Here is a 17,237-nt window from a genome sequence, read left to right as displayed (position 1 = left end):
CTGGTCTTGATGGATTCATTTATATCATCTAGATATCACAGAAATTGAGAGTGTAAATGAATCCCCACACTTTTTATTAATCATGATCCATGCCATTGTGAAATATAACATTGCAACAGCGAGTTCCAAGTGCTCTTAGTTGCTTATCAACATCCCCTTGAAGTCCCCTCTGATAACCGCTCTACTAAGAGGATCCAGGATGATCCATGAATAAAATTCATATGATTGTGGTGTCACAAGATATTCTCCTTACTAGTTTGTACTCTCGGTGTAGGTGTGTGTGTGTGTTGTTAAGCACTGATCGTGTCTACTTGGGATCATTTGGAATGTTCTCCACTTACTGATACTGTTTCAGACAAGAAGAATAATCAGTTGTCAAGCAATCAGTTCTTTAGGAATCACACCATTTTACAAAAGAAATGTTATTCTACAAATAGAAATGTAAATCTATTTGTATCTGTTTTCTAGTACAAATATTGCAACAACAGAAAGTACCCTGAGACAGGGTGTTCAGTAATAAGAAACATCAAAGATGTATAAGCTGTTCCAGACTTGATGTTACATCACTGGACAGACCAGACAGACATCAGAAGGGAGACTAAATTCATCTGTTTTCTATCCCACTAATCAGAACATGTTATCTGAATATAGTGAATCATGTTATCACCGTGTGATGATTAGATAGGACTATATGTAATATGTAATTAATTATACCTGCTACTGTCATGTCACAAGATTAGGACAAAGCACAAGAAAGCTGTCAAATGAAATTAGTGTACTTCAATTATTTGGAGTCTTCCAAATGGTTACTACTTGGAGTCCTTGTAGGCTAACGGGTGTAACCCATGTCCAGTGAATTATGCTAAGCTTAGCTAATGGTGTCAAACTGGGTTATTGCCTGCGCAGAGAAGAGAAGGGTATGTAATGTATCCTCTTATCTAATTCTGGATGGCAAATAAGCTCATTTCACAAAAGGTCAGTGTGTAACAATCTTAAAACTAATGTGTTGTCTCTATCTGGACACAGAGATGTGTTTAAAAAAAACACACAATTTGTGTTGTTTTCAATGCAAGTTGTGTTATTTTCAACACATATTGTGTAACAAATAAAAAGAGGAAACAACACAAACTGTGTTGTCCCTATCTGAAAGATCACAGAGATCTATCATCCCTATCACAGAGATGTGTTAAAAACAACGCAAGTTGTGTTGGTTTCAACACATTCGTTTTAAGAGTGTAAGACACGACTTCAGTTTAATTTACATGGATGTTTTGTGTAAAATAATAGATTTAATAGAAATTGCTATTGTCCATAGTGCCCTACTGCGATTACTTATTATTTACCAGCAGATGTCGCCAAAGGAGTGCAACTAGAAATACCGTATGTGTAATTCTGTGTCTTTGGTCCGAGTTTGCTACTGTGAATTGAGGTCTTCATTTCAAGATTGATTATGGAGTTTTTACAACAAAAAATGCTAAACAATAATAATAATACCGTAATAATAATAAAAACGTATCCTATCAGTAGGTCTACACACTTTGTTCCAACTTAAAATAAACGCACAGCCGAATTATTTGTCTCCTCAGTAAACACAAGATGGCAGCAAATACATGATTTAGACTTGTAGGTTCTGTGCGGACTCGAAAAACAAAATATTGGTCATGAATGGAAAACGGGGGGGGGGGGGGGGGGGGAATTAAATGGAGTTTGAAATGTAATAACCAGATGGATTTTGCTCATTTCAATTTAAGTACAAGCTATTTGATACTCAATTTAAATTATACATAATTTAAATAAGCTACATGTGAAACTTTCTGTGGTTGTGTATAACCTAGGTAAAATGTCTTTGAACACCTTTTCAAAAGTGCAGTGTAGCCTACACTGTAGATAAAAATTACAAATCTAATATTTTATATTAGCTTCAAGGAGGGCAAAGAGAAGAGAAAAGAATCCTTGAGGGACAGAACATTCTGGTATTTTCTGACAACAAGCAAACTAGTAGGTCCGGTCTGTCTTGTTATTATGTGTGTTGCGTGTGTGTGTGTGTGTGTGTGTGTGTGTGTGTGTGTGTGTGTGTGTGTGTGTGTGTTTTGACATTAAACGTAAGGCTCTTTATGCAGTGTGAAAGGTAAAGAAAACCTTGCTCTTCACCTGGTATAACACATTACTGTGTCTGCAATGTCAAGTACAGTAAATGCTTGTCATTTGCAGAGGACACATCAATATATAGCACACTTCACACTTATTGGCTATAAGAAATTGACCAATTGGTCAATTAGTTTAACACTGGATAATTACCAAATGTAACTGAAGCAGCTTTTCCATTTTTATTTAACTTCTTTGAATAAATCAGTGTCTCTAACCTTTCAAGCAGTAATCCATGACTTCCTGATTCACTGAGGTATAAAAATAAGGCGACAGAGGTCAAACGCTCCTAGTCATTCATACATAAAGGGAAAGCACCATTTAAATGAGGATGAGCATGTGAGTGAGTTCTGTTACGGGCATGTGAAGGCATAACTCATTTACTTAAACTGAAGTGAAAGTAACGAACAAGGAAGTAAATGTACAAAATGAATGGTTTATTTATAAATCAAAATAAAGAGACAAAATGGCCGAAACACTGGACAATAATAAAACTACCAAAAGAAAGCAAAAACAAACACACACCCGATAGGGAGTACGATTGCCAACCTCAGCACCCTGGCGCAAAGGTATTTGTTGTCTTCAACACATGCTACAAAGTAGCCAGCCCTGGCACTCACTTGTTTTCATTTCCAACCCCGGAACACACTACAACAAAGTAGTTTTGGCTCTGAGCAGGTCTAATGAACATGCCGGCACTATCACACAGCAGAAGCTGTCGGAGACTCGGAGACCCACACTCACAGCACAACACAATACAATACAATACAATGCAATGCACACAGTCATCCACAATTCCCACAACCACGGCTCTGCTGTCTGGCACAGTGGCCCTGTCCCGATGATGCCCTCTCAGGCCTTTTAAGCGCTGGCCAATCAGCCCAACCAGGAACTCCATTTCCGGCAATCAAAGAGGAGGCAGGACTTGGACACAGGAAAGGCAGAACACACACAGACAGACTACGTCTGCGCACGCACGCTCACACACACATACACACACACACACACACACACACACACACAAGGCAAATAATAGGCCTACATTTCAGAAAAGGGTAGCATCTTGGGGTCACCAACTCGCCTGGAAAAAAACATCAGGTGCAACCTCCATGGGGAGCGTACCTACTGTATATTCCCTGGGTCCTATGTTCCCCGCTTTGATATGGGACCGGGGAACATAGGACCCTAACCCTAACCCTATCCCCGAGCGGGGAACATAGGACCCGGGGAACATAGGGATGACCACCCTCCATGCTATATTAAAAAGGCAGGATAGAAAAAAAGCCTTTCCTGTTATTTAATTACAAATGTAAGTGGCTGGAGCCACTAAATGCTACTGGGACTTTGACTGTAATTATGTTTGATGGTCAGATTAATTCAAAGTTGAACTGAACTCAAGGTCAGTTTGGTGGATATAGAAGGATGACTATACTGAATAGAGCCCCATCCTGACCCATCCTTACACATACAGTATCTGCTTGGTTTTTTTTCTTTATTAGATGACTAAGATGATTAGTAAGACTAAGAGCTGTTTTATCAGCTTTAGAGAGAAGCCTATTATATGGAGGGATACCAATGATTCTGGCAAGTGTTTTTTTTTTTTTTTAAATATATATTTATTTCTTAATGGAGTAACAGAATAAAATTGCTTCCTTTCAAGACTGGACTTTTCCTAATTGTTTTCATTGTGAGATTTATACATTTTTACTCAAGGGGTGCCAGTAATTGGGGAAGGGCGCTGTCTGCTTGATACAGTCTCTTAACTCAAATGTAACATCGCATAAGACAAGAACAACATGATGCCTTATAAAATGAAATGCCTTATGAAATGAAATTTATTTATTGTAAACACAAATTTCCCTCACAGGATCAAAAAAGTATATATACTTATGTTTCTGCAATGTTTCTGCAATGTTATGTAGGCTATCTATCTATTTAATTGTGTATGGAATTCCCTCCTTGGCCTACATGCAGTAAGGCCCCTTCTCTTTACAAATCCGTGCAGAATTTTCCTCTTCTCTTCGTCTCTCTCTTCAGGGATTTTAGTGTGCCACACAGCAGACTGTGGTGTGGGCTTCTCTTCCTCAGTGGTCAATGTGGTCTGTGTGGTTGTATTCTGGGTAGTAATGCCCCTCCTCTCAAAAAATCCATGCAGGATTTTCACCCTGTCTTCCTCCATCACGTCTTTCTCCTCAGGGGTGTCAGCGGTGCGCCATGTACCAGCCTGTGCTGTGGGCTTCCCGACTGTAAGCTGGTATTTGTGCCAGTCCAGTTTCAGACGAGGCACAGGTCTCGCTCCGTCTCCACCACCATGCAGTGGGGTTGGGTTCTTACCATCCCCCTCGTCCAGCTGAGGTGTCCCGTAGTCAACAGATGACTTTTTTGGGTCTGTGGAGAGAAATGAAATTATTATAATTAGTAAGTCTGACAACATTAAAGTGTCCATTTCCACTCTATTCAACCATCTGAAAATGTGATACTTACTGCAGTCCTCTTTGCTGAACTCTCGATGACCATCTCCATCAACATGCAGCGGAGATGGACTCCTACCGCCCCCCTCGTCCAGCTGAGGTGTCCCGTGGTCAACAGATGATTCAATCAGGACTGTGGATAGAGGTACAATTATGATTATAATTAGTAAGTTTGATAACATTGAAATGTCAATTTCAACTCTATTCAACCATCTGAAAATGTGATACTTACTGCAGTCCTCTTTGCTGAACTCTCGATGACCATCTCCATCAACATGCAGCGGAGATGGGCTACTACCGGCCCCCTTACCCAGCTGAGGTGTCCCTTGGTCAACAGATGACTCGTTCAGGGCTGTGGAGAGAGATGATTATTTTTATTAATAAGTCCATTTTGATTCTTTTAGGCTATTCGCTTTGGACAAAGGCGTCTGCCAAATCCCATAACCATAACCATAACCCACTATCTGAAAACGTGATACTTACTGCAGTCCTCTTTGCTGGTCTCTTGATTAGGCTCACTGATGTTCTCTTTCTCAGCTCTTGGGCGAGACACAGGCCTAGCATTAGCCATCTCAGCATGGTGGATAGCGATCACTGCATTTTCACCTTCAAGTCTCTCTGCAGGCCCACCCTTCACCTCATCCAGAGACACTACTACAGTCTCCACACTCTGCACCTTGGAGATGTCCATCTCAAGGGCCTCCTTTCTCCTCCTGTCTGCCATCTCCTTCTTGAGGTGCTTAGCCTCCTTTCTTTTCTTCTTGTTGCTGGTGTCAACCCTCTCATTCCTGTGCTTCTTCTTTTGGACCAGTAGACAGCAGCTGAAAAGTTCGCAGAGCTTCATTATTCTCACCTGTTCACTTGGAAGTGTCTAATAAGACTGAGCAGATTCTAGGAATTCACTCAAAAATCTACTTTGCACAATTTGGAATGGAATCTTCAGAGTTCTGTAAATAAACATTCTACCTGAAGTTGTCATGGCAATAATGTCTTTCAAATCTGAAGCAGCAACAAAGGGTTTTTAGAATGTTCATTCAATACAGGACATGCACAGAGTGCAACCCAAAGCGCTCCACAGACATTGTCATTGACACATAACAAAAATAGATGCCAGACGGAGCGGCGTAGTCGCCAGCATACCCATGACACCAAAACATGACAAATACATTTAAAAAATAACAAACACAAAAGATGCCGGAAGGGAGCGGCATAGTCGCCAGGACATACAAGACAGAAAACAACAAAAATGAATAAATAAAAAGTAAAAAAAGAAAACAAAATGAAAAAGAAAAATCATGTTAAATTAGTCCAATTTCCAATCAGCTGAAAATGTTCAAGGGCAATGATGACCCACGTGAACCTGCACACAGCTGTGTCTTAACAACCGACGCAATGCCAACAAAATTCTTTAAAGTTACAACTGACAATCCCGGATTTTTCACTGCCAGTCTGGAGAGCACCAGAAGAACAGAACAGTCTGAAGTCATGTTGGGCGATCTTCTTGCTGATCAGCAGCTCGGTGGCTTTAGACAGCGACAGTTTGTTGCTTCATGGCTCCCGACGTCGCCATCAGAGCTTCTTACTTCAGCACTCAATCCAGACTCCAGACACCCAACGACAGATGCTAGTTTATTACAAATTACAATATGTTAAAGATATGATAAGTTTGTCTTACTGTACTTACAGTATGAACACTACAATAGTTAAAAATAAGTTTGAAATAAAGTTGAAAAAGTCTACATTTAGCATAATAGTAATAGTAACAATAACAACAATATCAATAAGAATATAAAATGTCAACAATAAAAACAACTCGCAACAATGTAAATAACAGTTTTCACATTAACAAAAACCATAAACATTCAAAACCTAACTATAATAAGATAATTTATTTAAGTTCCGATGAACAGACGACCCTTTCAACATTTCTTTAAAAAGTCGCAATTTACTTTCACAAATAATTCACACACTATTCCAGTAAGCAAAAAACAAATGTTAAAAATATTGATGTCTTGGTGATGCATTTTTGTCCTCAGAGATTTGCCTCTTGCAAGATTGGATATTTCTCATTGCCTTCCATGTGGGAATAGTATGCATTGCCAAATGTATTATTTTTTATACCTCTCTTACTCAACTTCACCAGGGGAGCTAACAATTGTGGAGGGAGATGCAGTAGGCTATCTATAAATAACACAACTGGACCTCACATTAAAACACTCCTACTCACTAATGTGAAAAGGCAATTGGCAAAAGAAGCATCATATCATTTTATTAAAACTTTGCACTTTGGAACTAAACCAATCAATTTGCACATTGGTTTCTGATTTCCTGTAATGAGAAAAAAAAATCAGTCTTGTTTCTAGTCTCCAGTTCGACATCAGATTGCTTACGCTTCTCCTCATCAAGTCTCAGTGCCATCTGAGCTGAAAAGCAGATTATGTGGAAATACTCATGATGTCTCTCTCAGCATTTATAATCACAGTCAAACACAACACACTCACACTCTTCCCCCGGTCAAACATGGTGATCATGTCTATGTATTGTTCTAAGCCTCCCAACCGGCTTTAATCTATCTCCTAGTAAATAGGCTGATGACTTTCAGCCATGCTGTTCATATACAAAAGCTGCCGCATAAACCCCTATTGTCTATCTGATATTATTACATTATCTGCCTCAGAAATGTCACAATATCTAATTTACCATAAATGCAATAACCCAGACTGGAACATAACTGATTTCATTCTGTTATACATCAGTGACAGAATACTTTTGGTCAGGAATATGTGCATTATTTATGTCAACAACCTCTATTAAATGTCAAGGCAGATCTCCCCTCCAGCTCCAGAGTGACGGGCCTGACCTGTGTGAATACCATTCTCTCCTGGGGGGAATAAAGCGCCACTATCTCCTGTGAGGCGCTTGGCCCCAGCGGCTGTATGGATTTTTATGCTCACTAATATGGGGGCCATTAAACCTGGAGCCAGTGTGTCTTGCACGAGAGTAGAGTGGTCTTTCTCGCACGAGCTGGAATCACGAGCACGAGAACGCTTGCTCGCTGAAGAGAGAGGGTGGTCTGGTCTGTGTTCACTCTCAGGCCCTCGCATGACAAACTTTATTTTTACAGTCTGATGGAGTGAGCAGATAAAGAAATGTTGCTGCTGCTGTTACAGAAGCTCTGCAGCAACACCGTCAAGACCGGAAAACGGCCATTTCCAGAACTTAAACACTCCCGAACATCATCCGTAATTACACAATATGCAAGCCCAAAAGAAACTTCCCAAAATATACAATACATTTTCACTCAGGTGTATACTGCTGTGCTGTGTGCACCCAACAAACCCATTAGTGTGACTGGGAGATTCTCCAGATGTCCAACCATGCCAATCTTGCTCCTTCGTACCCCCCCGTCTCTTTTATTGTGTGACAGACCCCTGCCCCCTCTCACACCCACACACCCACCCACACACACACACATAGGCATTGGGGCCAACCACATGGCCAGAACTCAGAGCCAATTACCAGCGCCTTCATCGGCGGCCTGACCCTGCCTGTCCCCCGGAGCCATTATCCCGGCATAAAAACAATCTACGGGCCCCTTCTCCGGAGGATGGCCAAATTATCCGACACATCAACCCAGGCCCCGGAGCCCCCCAGCACAGAGCTCTGCAGGTGATGGGTAGGTCCCGGGGGGGCCATCTGGGTCTGATGCTGGACACGGATGCTTGTGTGAGAGGTATGGAGACAGGGCACTCTAATTGCCTGCCTGGAAATAGCTCTGGGGTGCGATTCTGTCATCTCCGATGGGGGCTCCAGCCAGCGATCGACAGATAAAGAACGAGAGGTCGGGAGACGGAGAGCACGAGAGAGAGGGAGAGAGATAGAGAGAGAGAGGGGGAGAAAGAGAGAGAGAGAGAGAGAACTGGACTAAATAAGTTGTGTGACCTCTGCTCTCCCATGGGAGAGGCTTGATGATGGTCTGTTGCGCACACACACACACACACACACACACACACACTCGATACATCACCACCATCCTCCATGATAATAAAGGAGATGACCCCAATAAGACAAGGAGAAAGACTAAAGACCAATAGAAGAGGAGGGGGAGAGAGAAGACTTTGGGGGCGGTGAGAGAGGGAAAAAAACTCATCATCGCTACATTGAACTGGCATTTCTAATTTCCTCCACCATCACCATTACACTCCACACACAGTGCACTCACTGACTATACCTGTAATGGAATCCAGAGGAGGCTGGAGAGATGAATGGAGCTCAAAGTATAGTGAGTAAACCTTTGTAAACACGCAAACCCCCCTTACACACACACACACACACACACACACACACACACACACACTCCTTCAATAGCCTCCTGGCTTGGCAGGAGCCCCGCTTTATTTTCCAATCTGACATCAGACGATGTAGATTAGGAGCAGACGCCACTGACAGGCAGTTGATCAGAGGCAGTCCCTCACTTGTCTGTGCCCATGCTGAGATAGAGGCAGCGGGAAGGGGAGGGGGAGAGATATTAAACCCCCTCACCTGCTGAGCACGTGTCTGTCTGTTCCTCTCTGTCTACCTGACCTCCTCCGTCCTCTTATTAACAGGCACAGACTCTCAGACACACTTACACAGACACACACACACACACACACACAAGCACACACTCACACACACACACATACTCACAAACAGAGAGAGGGAGAGAAAGTGAGAGAGAGAGACCTTCACAGCAACCTACCCTCCATCCCTCCCTGAGAGAAATATGGCCAAGGCACCTTTATAAGGAGAAGGATTTCACCTCACGCACGCGCCAAAGTCATTCTGGCAGATGCGCTAAGTGCTGCCGCCTTAACGGCACCTTGCATAAAGCTATTTAATGGATTCCATCTATTCTCCCTCCAGTGTGTGCGGACCAAATGTACCTGTCGGTGTGAAGAATCCACTGTTCTGATCACAGATGTAGAACCATAAGCCGTGGGGAAGACATAAAATACATATTTCAGATGACTGCACTCCTGCCATCCCCAAGGGACCGTTTTAAAAATAGCCGGTGGCTTGTGATAGCACGGCTATGGTGTAAATGAGCACCAAAGGAGGTCAAAGGTCACTCAAGTCTCCTCCAATTGACAGGCTGCTGAAGCCGTAGGCTGTGTAAGTACAGCCCAGTTCTACCGGCGAAGGCTGGGGCCTGACCCAGATATGGAGGCAGCCAGAAAAGCGCAGCGCTTCAAATATGGACAAAGAAATGGATGTTTTCTTACAAGGGCAGACACAAATCCCCTCCTACTCGTATCTGCCTTATGGAAGGAATGCGGAGGTGTGGAGAGGCACGGGAGGAGAGAAGAGACAGACGACGTCCTAATCTGAAGCATGGGGAGCATCTGGGGGTTGGGGGTGGGTGGGGGGGGGGGGGGGGGGTGGTCTCTCAGTCCTCTCGACGTCCTAATCTGAAGCATGGGGAGCATCTGGGGGGGGGGGGGTGGTCTCTCAGTCCTCTCGACGTCCTAATCTGAAGCATGGGGAGCATCTGGGGGTTGGGGGTGGGTGGGGGGGTCTCTCAGTCCTCTCATGAGAACCATCACATTCCCAAAAACAGCCCCCAGCTCCCTCTTCTTCCCATTGGAATTACTTTTTTTTTTTTTTTGCTTTCTTGCAGGAAGAGGAGTAGTTTGATCAGAGTAGTGCTTTTAGTGCATCCTTTTTGTCAGCAGTAGAGCGTACAAGGCGTACAAGATAAATCGTTTCCCTCACCGAGCCTCTGCTCAAACTGTGTACAACCTGATAAGGTTGCCTAGGAAACCCTCGTCGACAGCCAATGAGCTGTTGCCCCCCCGCACCGTCCTCCCCATCAAGCCCCACTGGCTCACTCCAGCATTTGAGCAAACAATTAATGCCTTCAAGTACGGAAATGGAAAGGGGAGGAGATGGTGGGTTGACCGTACGGCGTGCAAATCCCCAGGTGCTTAAAAAAAAAAAAAAGCCAGGGCATGTTCTTCCCCCCTTGCTCCGGCGGTCTGAGGACAATAGGTGGAATTAGTCGGAAAAGGTGGTTCCTTTATGGCAGATTAATACCCTGTGTAAATTCAAATTCAAGAATGAGAAAGGAACGGGGAGAGCAAGCGAAGTGAGAGTGAGAAGTGGGGGTAGAAAAGAGGACTTTTTGTTTTTTTTAGAAGGCCCATAAGGAAAATGACAGGCGGATACCATTACAGTCCCTTTGCATCAGCAATTTACTGCCCACACTAATGTCTTTTTGATGGCTGTTTTGAGGGCACAGTGTGCGCGATCGCTCAATTAACACGTCCACTTTGTAATGCGATCATTTACGCCGAAATTCATATAATGGCAGTGTTATGGTTTCGGCAAGCTACACAAACAGCATCTAATGAGAGAGAACTATTCCGAGGGGTCGTTAGCGGCCGTGGCTGCTCTCAACAAGCCATCGATCAGTGGAGAGCCTACTCTGGGGTGCTATTCATTATTGACACTCAATTATGGCTATGGGCATCTGTTTCATTGCGGCCTAATCCATTAGTCTATTTACAGGCCACCAGTCAACTGCTCAGATACAAAATGGCAATTTGCCATTGATCAGAGCCCAAGGGCTCAAGTACACAATGGTCAGTAATGATGAACAGAGTGCCACTCTGGTGAGACGTAGGCCATTAAATATTCAGGAGAAGGAACTACATCACTATAGGGAGTGGAGTCCATGACTAACTCTGTCAATCGTTCAAAATGATTGCCAGTATGCATTAATTAACTGGCTTAATGTAATTTTCTATTTTTAAAAAAAAATGTTTTAAACTATTTTGATTATGATCTCAGTGAGGTAATGGCGTTCCATTTGAAGAAAAACATATCGACTTGACACACATTAATTCCAAAGCACATCTGCAACAATGTCTTCTATTGTTTTTGTGATTGCCTAGCCATGTGTAGGACCTTAGCTTGTGTGATCAAATATTAACTACAGAGGGGGCGTGCAGTTGAAATGGTAAACCATCAACTGGTGGTTATAATAAATCTCTGCTGATGGTATTATCTTAGTGGAGCCCATGATGAGAATGGATTCCCATGGGAGAACCACCCACTGATTCACTCAAGCTGAAGGCCAGAGCCTTGAATCAGAGGCAGCCATGGAGCAGTCAGTCGGCCTCCCCCTCATTTAGCCAGGATTTGGAGATTGGTACTGGATACTGCCCACACATACGGTGGGGCTGTCAGATAAACCAGCCTCCCGATGACTAATCACCTGCTCAGCTAACGACTGATGTGGATAACCCCCCCCCCCCCCCACCCCGGCACCCACCAGCATTACAAGCGAAGTACAATATCTGGCAGGCTATCTGCTGCAGGTAAAAATCACCCAGTCGTGGAGTCTGTTTGACTAAGCAGCCCCAAAGGCTCAATGCAGTCGGATGAATCTGAACATCAGTCACCCTGCTGCTAGCCTCCAGCCCCTGGTCAATGCCGTCGGCACAACCGTCTCTCTCTCTCTTTCGTTTGCCCTCACGGCTCATTGATTAATCGCAGTCATTAGGCGGGTAGAGAGTCACCTCACCTGGAGTTAGAAGGTGGAAATCGGTGGGAGATAAAAATTAATCACCCCGCAAAGCCACAGGACTGCACAGGCATAAGAGAGAATTTGCAGACAGCAGAGAGAGAGAGAGGAGAAAGAGAGGAGAGAGAGAAGAGAAAGAGAGGAGAGAGAGAGAGGAGAGAGAGAAAGAGAGAGGAGAGATGGGGACGGGGATGAGACCGATTTTTAATTTCGGCGACACTAAACAACAGCTGCTCACCCAGACGGAGGACGAAGGTGGAAAGGCGACGGGAAAGGTGGAGACGAGAGAGGCCATTTGTCGTTTTTCCAGTTTCTTTTATTATTTAAAAATACATCACAAAATTACACACACAAAAGAAAAAGAACTAAGGTTTTTACATAATGTGCAAACCAAAAAAGAAAGAAAAAAGGAGAATATCTTCAAACAATATTAGTACCACTTTTTCAAATCTACAGTTAATGATATTAGAAGTAGTAATTGCCATTTAACTTCAAGGAACTGTACAATTTCACTTAATCACTACTGACGTTTGATTTGAGATCAGCAGGTGAATGGCTAGATGTCTATGCTACTAAAGGACTACCTGGTCCCTATCCAAAAAAAATAAAAAAAATCAGGGGACAACATTCAGCCGTAAGGGCTTGCAGAAGAATGAATGGCCCCTCTGTCTCCACAGTGAAGAACATTTAAGAGGCCTTTCACCTATTCTTTTCTGTTTACCCAAAAAGAAAATGAATTCCAGCACGTTTGTTTGCAAATGTTTCTTCTGAATCCAGAAATCAGATACATTCTCTCTACAGCCTTCACCAGCGTGAGTCTGTACACAATCCTCTTCACTTATGTATAAAGTCATTATACCTTCCCACACCACCCCCAAAAATGTTATCTTCAGATTTACACTTGCTAAGAACAGCATGTGAGCGAGTAGTTATCGTACACAGTTCATTTGAATGAAACTAACACTCAGAATCAAAATTACAGTATATACATACATATTAAAACAGAAACAATGTTCATAAAAAATTAAATCTGAAACAGATGTTTAAAAAGTCTCCTTCCAAGGGATAGACTGTAAATGAATGCTTGGAGATAGACATTTTGATACTGAGCTGATGATCTGACTAAAACTCGGACTCAAAACTCACAGCTAAACATTTGAGGTGAACGAGGTCAGTTTGAAAACAGTGTTTGGCGACCTTCACAACCAAACCTGACCAGGGTGCAATGCATTCCTACCGAGTATCTGTATCACGTATACAAAGTATTCCCGTCACCATACACCACACTGGTTTGTGCCAACCTAAGTCAGTGCAACCGACCACGCTGGTGTGTGAGTGTTTTGTCAGCTACATCCTTTGCATTAGTCTATGAAAGCCAGCACGGTCAAGGCACATGTACTGCAGGGGTCATTTCAGACTCGCTATGGTCTCGGGCGAGGGGGTATTCACGGAGGGCTTTTTGCGCTCAAAGTCAGTTTTCTACTGTGACTCGACAGGCTTTCCGGTCATCAGTCTGAGTGTCTGTGGACGCGGTCAACGCTACGACGACTGGCCTGGCCTTTTCCTCAAGAGAGAGGGGGTAAAAAAAAAAACTACATTTAGTTAATCCTTCAATTAAATAATCTGACCAATGGTGCAAATAATACAGCTCACCACAGACCCAGAAGTGGGATACTTCATATTTTCAATTAGACACACAAGGCGATTAATACTTATATGTACACACATGGGATGAGAAGAGCTGGATGGTGGGCATTGTTATGTAAATGTTATGTAATCAGAGAAATGCTGTGTGTGTGTGTGTGTGTCATTAAGGGGACATGGGGCCTCCAATATGCTGATATGTTGATATGTAATATCAACTGTGGGAGTAGAGCAACTCTGAGGTGAATAGAGTTGACAGGTCCGTTTGTAGTCAAATCTAATCAAATGTGAGTGCCCTGTGAACAAAGAATGACCCCCACCGGCCAAAGTCCCCGCTACTCCCTAAAAACCAACACACACACACACCTACACACTCGGTCTTTGGAACGGCCCTGTAACGAGGAGAGGAGAGTTGTGTGTGGAGGGGGAGCGCAGTAGCCACGCGAGGAGAAACAAAGACCCACCAATCAAAAGCCTTCTTTTTGAACCACTCCACCACCAAGCCAAGGGCGCTAAAAACGGTCAAGAGGTGGAGAAGGAGGAGGAGGAGGAGGAGGAGGAGGAGAGGGGAGCTCAGCTCAGCAGATTACTAGAGCCCGCCAACCACATGGCACATGTACAAGGAAAAGACAAGAGGAGTGTGGGCGTCCCAGACTCCCACTAAGGGTTGTGTAAAAGATCTTAATTAAAAAAGAAAAGAAAAAATAGACAGTAAATATCTATCCTTCAAACAATCTCTTGAAAAATATTTTTAAAAAATGAACAAAAGAAAAGCCCACTAAGGGCACATGAAAGAAATTCGCAAACAGCCCTGGAAGGCTTAAATGATGTAGCAAATCCTTTCTGATTGGAGACTGCGGAGTTGTTAAACATTACATTTCATGAGCATCACTTAGCCATATCCTGAGACATGTGGTCATGTAAAATGGTGGGAACCTGGACAGAGGTAAAACAAAAGGCCAAATTCATAAAAAGGTAAAGAGTAGGTGCTAAAGCTTTCAGCACAATATCATGATCAGATGTCTAATTTAGTTGAAGCATTGTTGGTTTTTACAGAGAATATTACTATGTATCCATGTGAAAACCTTTTTATAATCATTTTCACCCTAAGATTTCATTTGACAGGATCATCTAAACTTAAAAAGATATCATGCACTGGGCTATTTACAACAATAAAAACAGGTGAAGTGAACTCACATTCACCCTACAGACCATAAAGCATGTCAATCACTCATCTTCTTCAGGTCAGGAAAAGTTCTGAAAGTCAATACATGTGTTTCTTTTTTCTTTTTCTTCTTTCCAGTCTCATCTAACCATCTTCTGTTTGTCCAGGTGTTGAGTGCGTTGTGGGGCTTTCATACAATTAGTCAAACACACAGTCACACACACACACACACATGCATGCACGCACACACAGTCACACGGAGAGACCTGGCGCTGCACGGTGATGAGAGTCTGGGATGAGAGAGGGTGGGGTGGGGGGGGGGGGGGTCGCTACACGATGGATCCATCCCTGTTCTGGGCGGGGATCATGACTGGGATGGCGCCCATGCGGCTAAGGTTGGGGCCCACGGGCTTGCCAGGGGGCGGCAGGGGTGCGTGGCTAGGGGGCCGCTCGAACTCATCCGAGGGGATCTTGTCGTACTGCGGCTTGGTGTACTCGTGCAGGTTGGAGGGCGACATGGAGCCCAGGGAGGAGCGCTGGCTGCCCACGCTGGTGAAGCTGCGCGCTGTCGACACGCGGCTCTTAGGAGGGGGCACGTCCTCTCTGAGAAGGGAAGAGAAGGGAACAAAGGGAGGGTTAAATATACCATAGAACACTATAGAATACAGAATTAGAATACAGAAGGGAACCTTCCATATGAAATAAACGATAGAGTACCGAAGGCATGACGTAGCGTTGTCAAGGCAGCAATTTCACTGGATCTAAACAAACCAATCTAACCATAGAGGTGACCATAGTGGTAGCTTTCTTAATCTATATACATATTTTTACGTTTTTAAGACGTTGTTATTACACTGTAGGAATCACATACAACACATATTCATACCAACACGATCAAATTAGTGACTACAGAGTTTTGTTTAGCATGGTCTTCCTCCGTAAATTTAAACTTCACAGCCTGCAGTTAAAATCCTTAAATGCACTGACGTGTCTTGGCTTTATTTTTGCTAAGAACGTCACTCTTAACAGCCGCCAGTCTTTGATAAGACGTGAAATATCCACTGGAATTTTGTTTTTCTATAACACCTGCCAGGGAAGCTGCTGCCTAGCAGGCAAAACACGTTTAAATGGCTATAGCCTACAATTTATTAGCTAGAAATGATGCCACATGTCTACATTCAATGCTATTGAAGCCACTTCGAAAGTTTACTTAGATCCAGTGACACTGTCGTCATGAAAACGGAACGTCACACTTCGGTACTCTATTGTTTAGTGAAATGAACGTGGCTAGTATGGTACTAATTTCTAGTCACTTCAAAATAGGATGTAAAATCAGTTGAGTCTTCAAAGTGTCTTTTTTCATTTGCAGTGGTGGAGATTCCCTGCGGTGCTGTGTGTATGTGTCTTAGTTGAGCAAAATCAAGTGTGCTCAGGTAATCAAGAGAACTGACATGTTTATTCCTGATTTCCTGAGCAGAGCTGATTTCACTAATGAAGTTTGTCATGATTGCTGGATAGGCTTCGCTCTGGTATGGCAGAACAGAACACAATAAAGCTGGATTGTGTGATCAGGGAACCATTCCACTGAAATAACAAAAGTGAGGCTGATCTTCAAAATTCCCAACGGCTAGTTTATTATCCTTGGAACAACACATATGTTAGGCGTGCCTTATCGAAGCAGTAGGATATCAGTGCAGAGAAGCTTCCCGACACACAAGTGTGCATTTTCCCAAAATGGTTTCTGATGGCAATGTTTGCTCTGCCCATCACCCTATTCACACACAGAACATATTTGTTTGGATAGCAGGGTCACCTGGTTTCGGTATTTACACTAGCCTGACATCACTGTTGGGATAATCTTACATGTTTACAGTTCATCAGGTTCTCCCAGAATCAGTCACCTGATCAGAGCTCACTGTGGCGAGGAACAACAGCGATAGGAGGGAGAGAGGGAGACAGGGAAAGAGAGAGAGAGGGAGGGAAAGAGACTGGCTAACGGATGTGGAGGCGAAATCAGTGCCAGCGTCACCGTGCCAACTTCCACTGTGAGTGCCGACCGAGGGGGGTTGGGGGGGGGGGGGGGGTACACAGAGGAATGCCCGTGTCAACGGCCAAACTCCTCACCCAGCCCCAGGGCACCGGTCCTCTCCAAATTAACAAGCAATCAACAGCAACAAAAGCACAACGAGGGAGAGACAGAGAAGAGGACATAGAAATAGAGCAAAGGGAATGAAAGAGATACAGA

At 43.6% G+C, this 17,237-nt stretch overlaps 2 protein-coding genes across 6 annotated transcripts in view; both read right to left on the bottom strand.

Annotated features, from left to right (window-relative positions):
- Positions 1–3,783: 3,783 nt before the first annotated feature.
- On the bottom strand, positions 3,784–5,523 carry LOC121709891. Of its 4 annotated transcripts, XM_042093610.1 has the most exons (5): positions 5,100–5,520; positions 4,849–4,968; positions 4,630–4,749; positions 4,037–4,533; positions 3,784–4,001 (listed from the first exon to the last, which is right to left on the bottom strand). In XM_042093610.1, exons 1-4 carry the CDS (start codon positions 5,458–5,460, stop codon positions 4,073–4,075), a joined length of 1,062 nt encoding a protein of 353 aa, XP_041949544.1. In that variant the 5' UTR covers positions 5,461–5,520; the 3' UTR covers positions 3,784–4,001; positions 4,037–4,072. The 4 variants fall into 4 exon arrangements, with proteins under 4 accessions (XP_041949544.1, XP_041949546.1, XP_041949543.1 ...); XM_042093612.1 differs by having other exon boundaries at positions 3,784–4,533; positions 5,223–5,521; XM_042093609.1 differs by having other exon boundaries at positions 3,784–4,533.
- Positions 5,524–8,930: 3,407 nt separating this feature from the next.
- cxadr (CXADR Ig-like cell adhesion molecule) overlaps positions 8,931–17,237 on the bottom strand; it is a 55,847-nt gene continuing 47,540 nt past the window's right edge. The window contains exons 7-8 of one of the 2 annotated variants that reach the window (XR_006032055.1): positions 15,219–15,595; positions 8,931–8,975 (exon numbers count right to left, since the gene is read on the bottom strand). Coding sequence is in view for 1 of the 2 variants with exons in the window: in XM_042093600.1 (XP_041949534.1) it covers positions 15,322–15,595 (274 nt within the window). In the remaining variant the exon portion in view is untranslated. Of the gene's footprint in view, positions 8,976–12,752; positions 15,596–17,237 lie in introns of those variants that run through there. The other variant, XM_042093600.1, reaches the window with a different exon arrangement.

This window comes from Alosa sapidissima, chromosome 5 (assembly GCF_018492685.1).
Source record: "Alosa sapidissima isolate fAloSap1 chromosome 5, fAloSap1.pri, whole genome shotgun sequence".
Taxonomy (NCBI): Eukaryota; Metazoa; Chordata; class Actinopteri; order Clupeiformes; family Clupeidae; genus Alosa; species Alosa sapidissima.
Note: the sequence above shows the minus strand (reverse complement) of the source record. Positions and strands in the feature narration are given on the sequence as shown.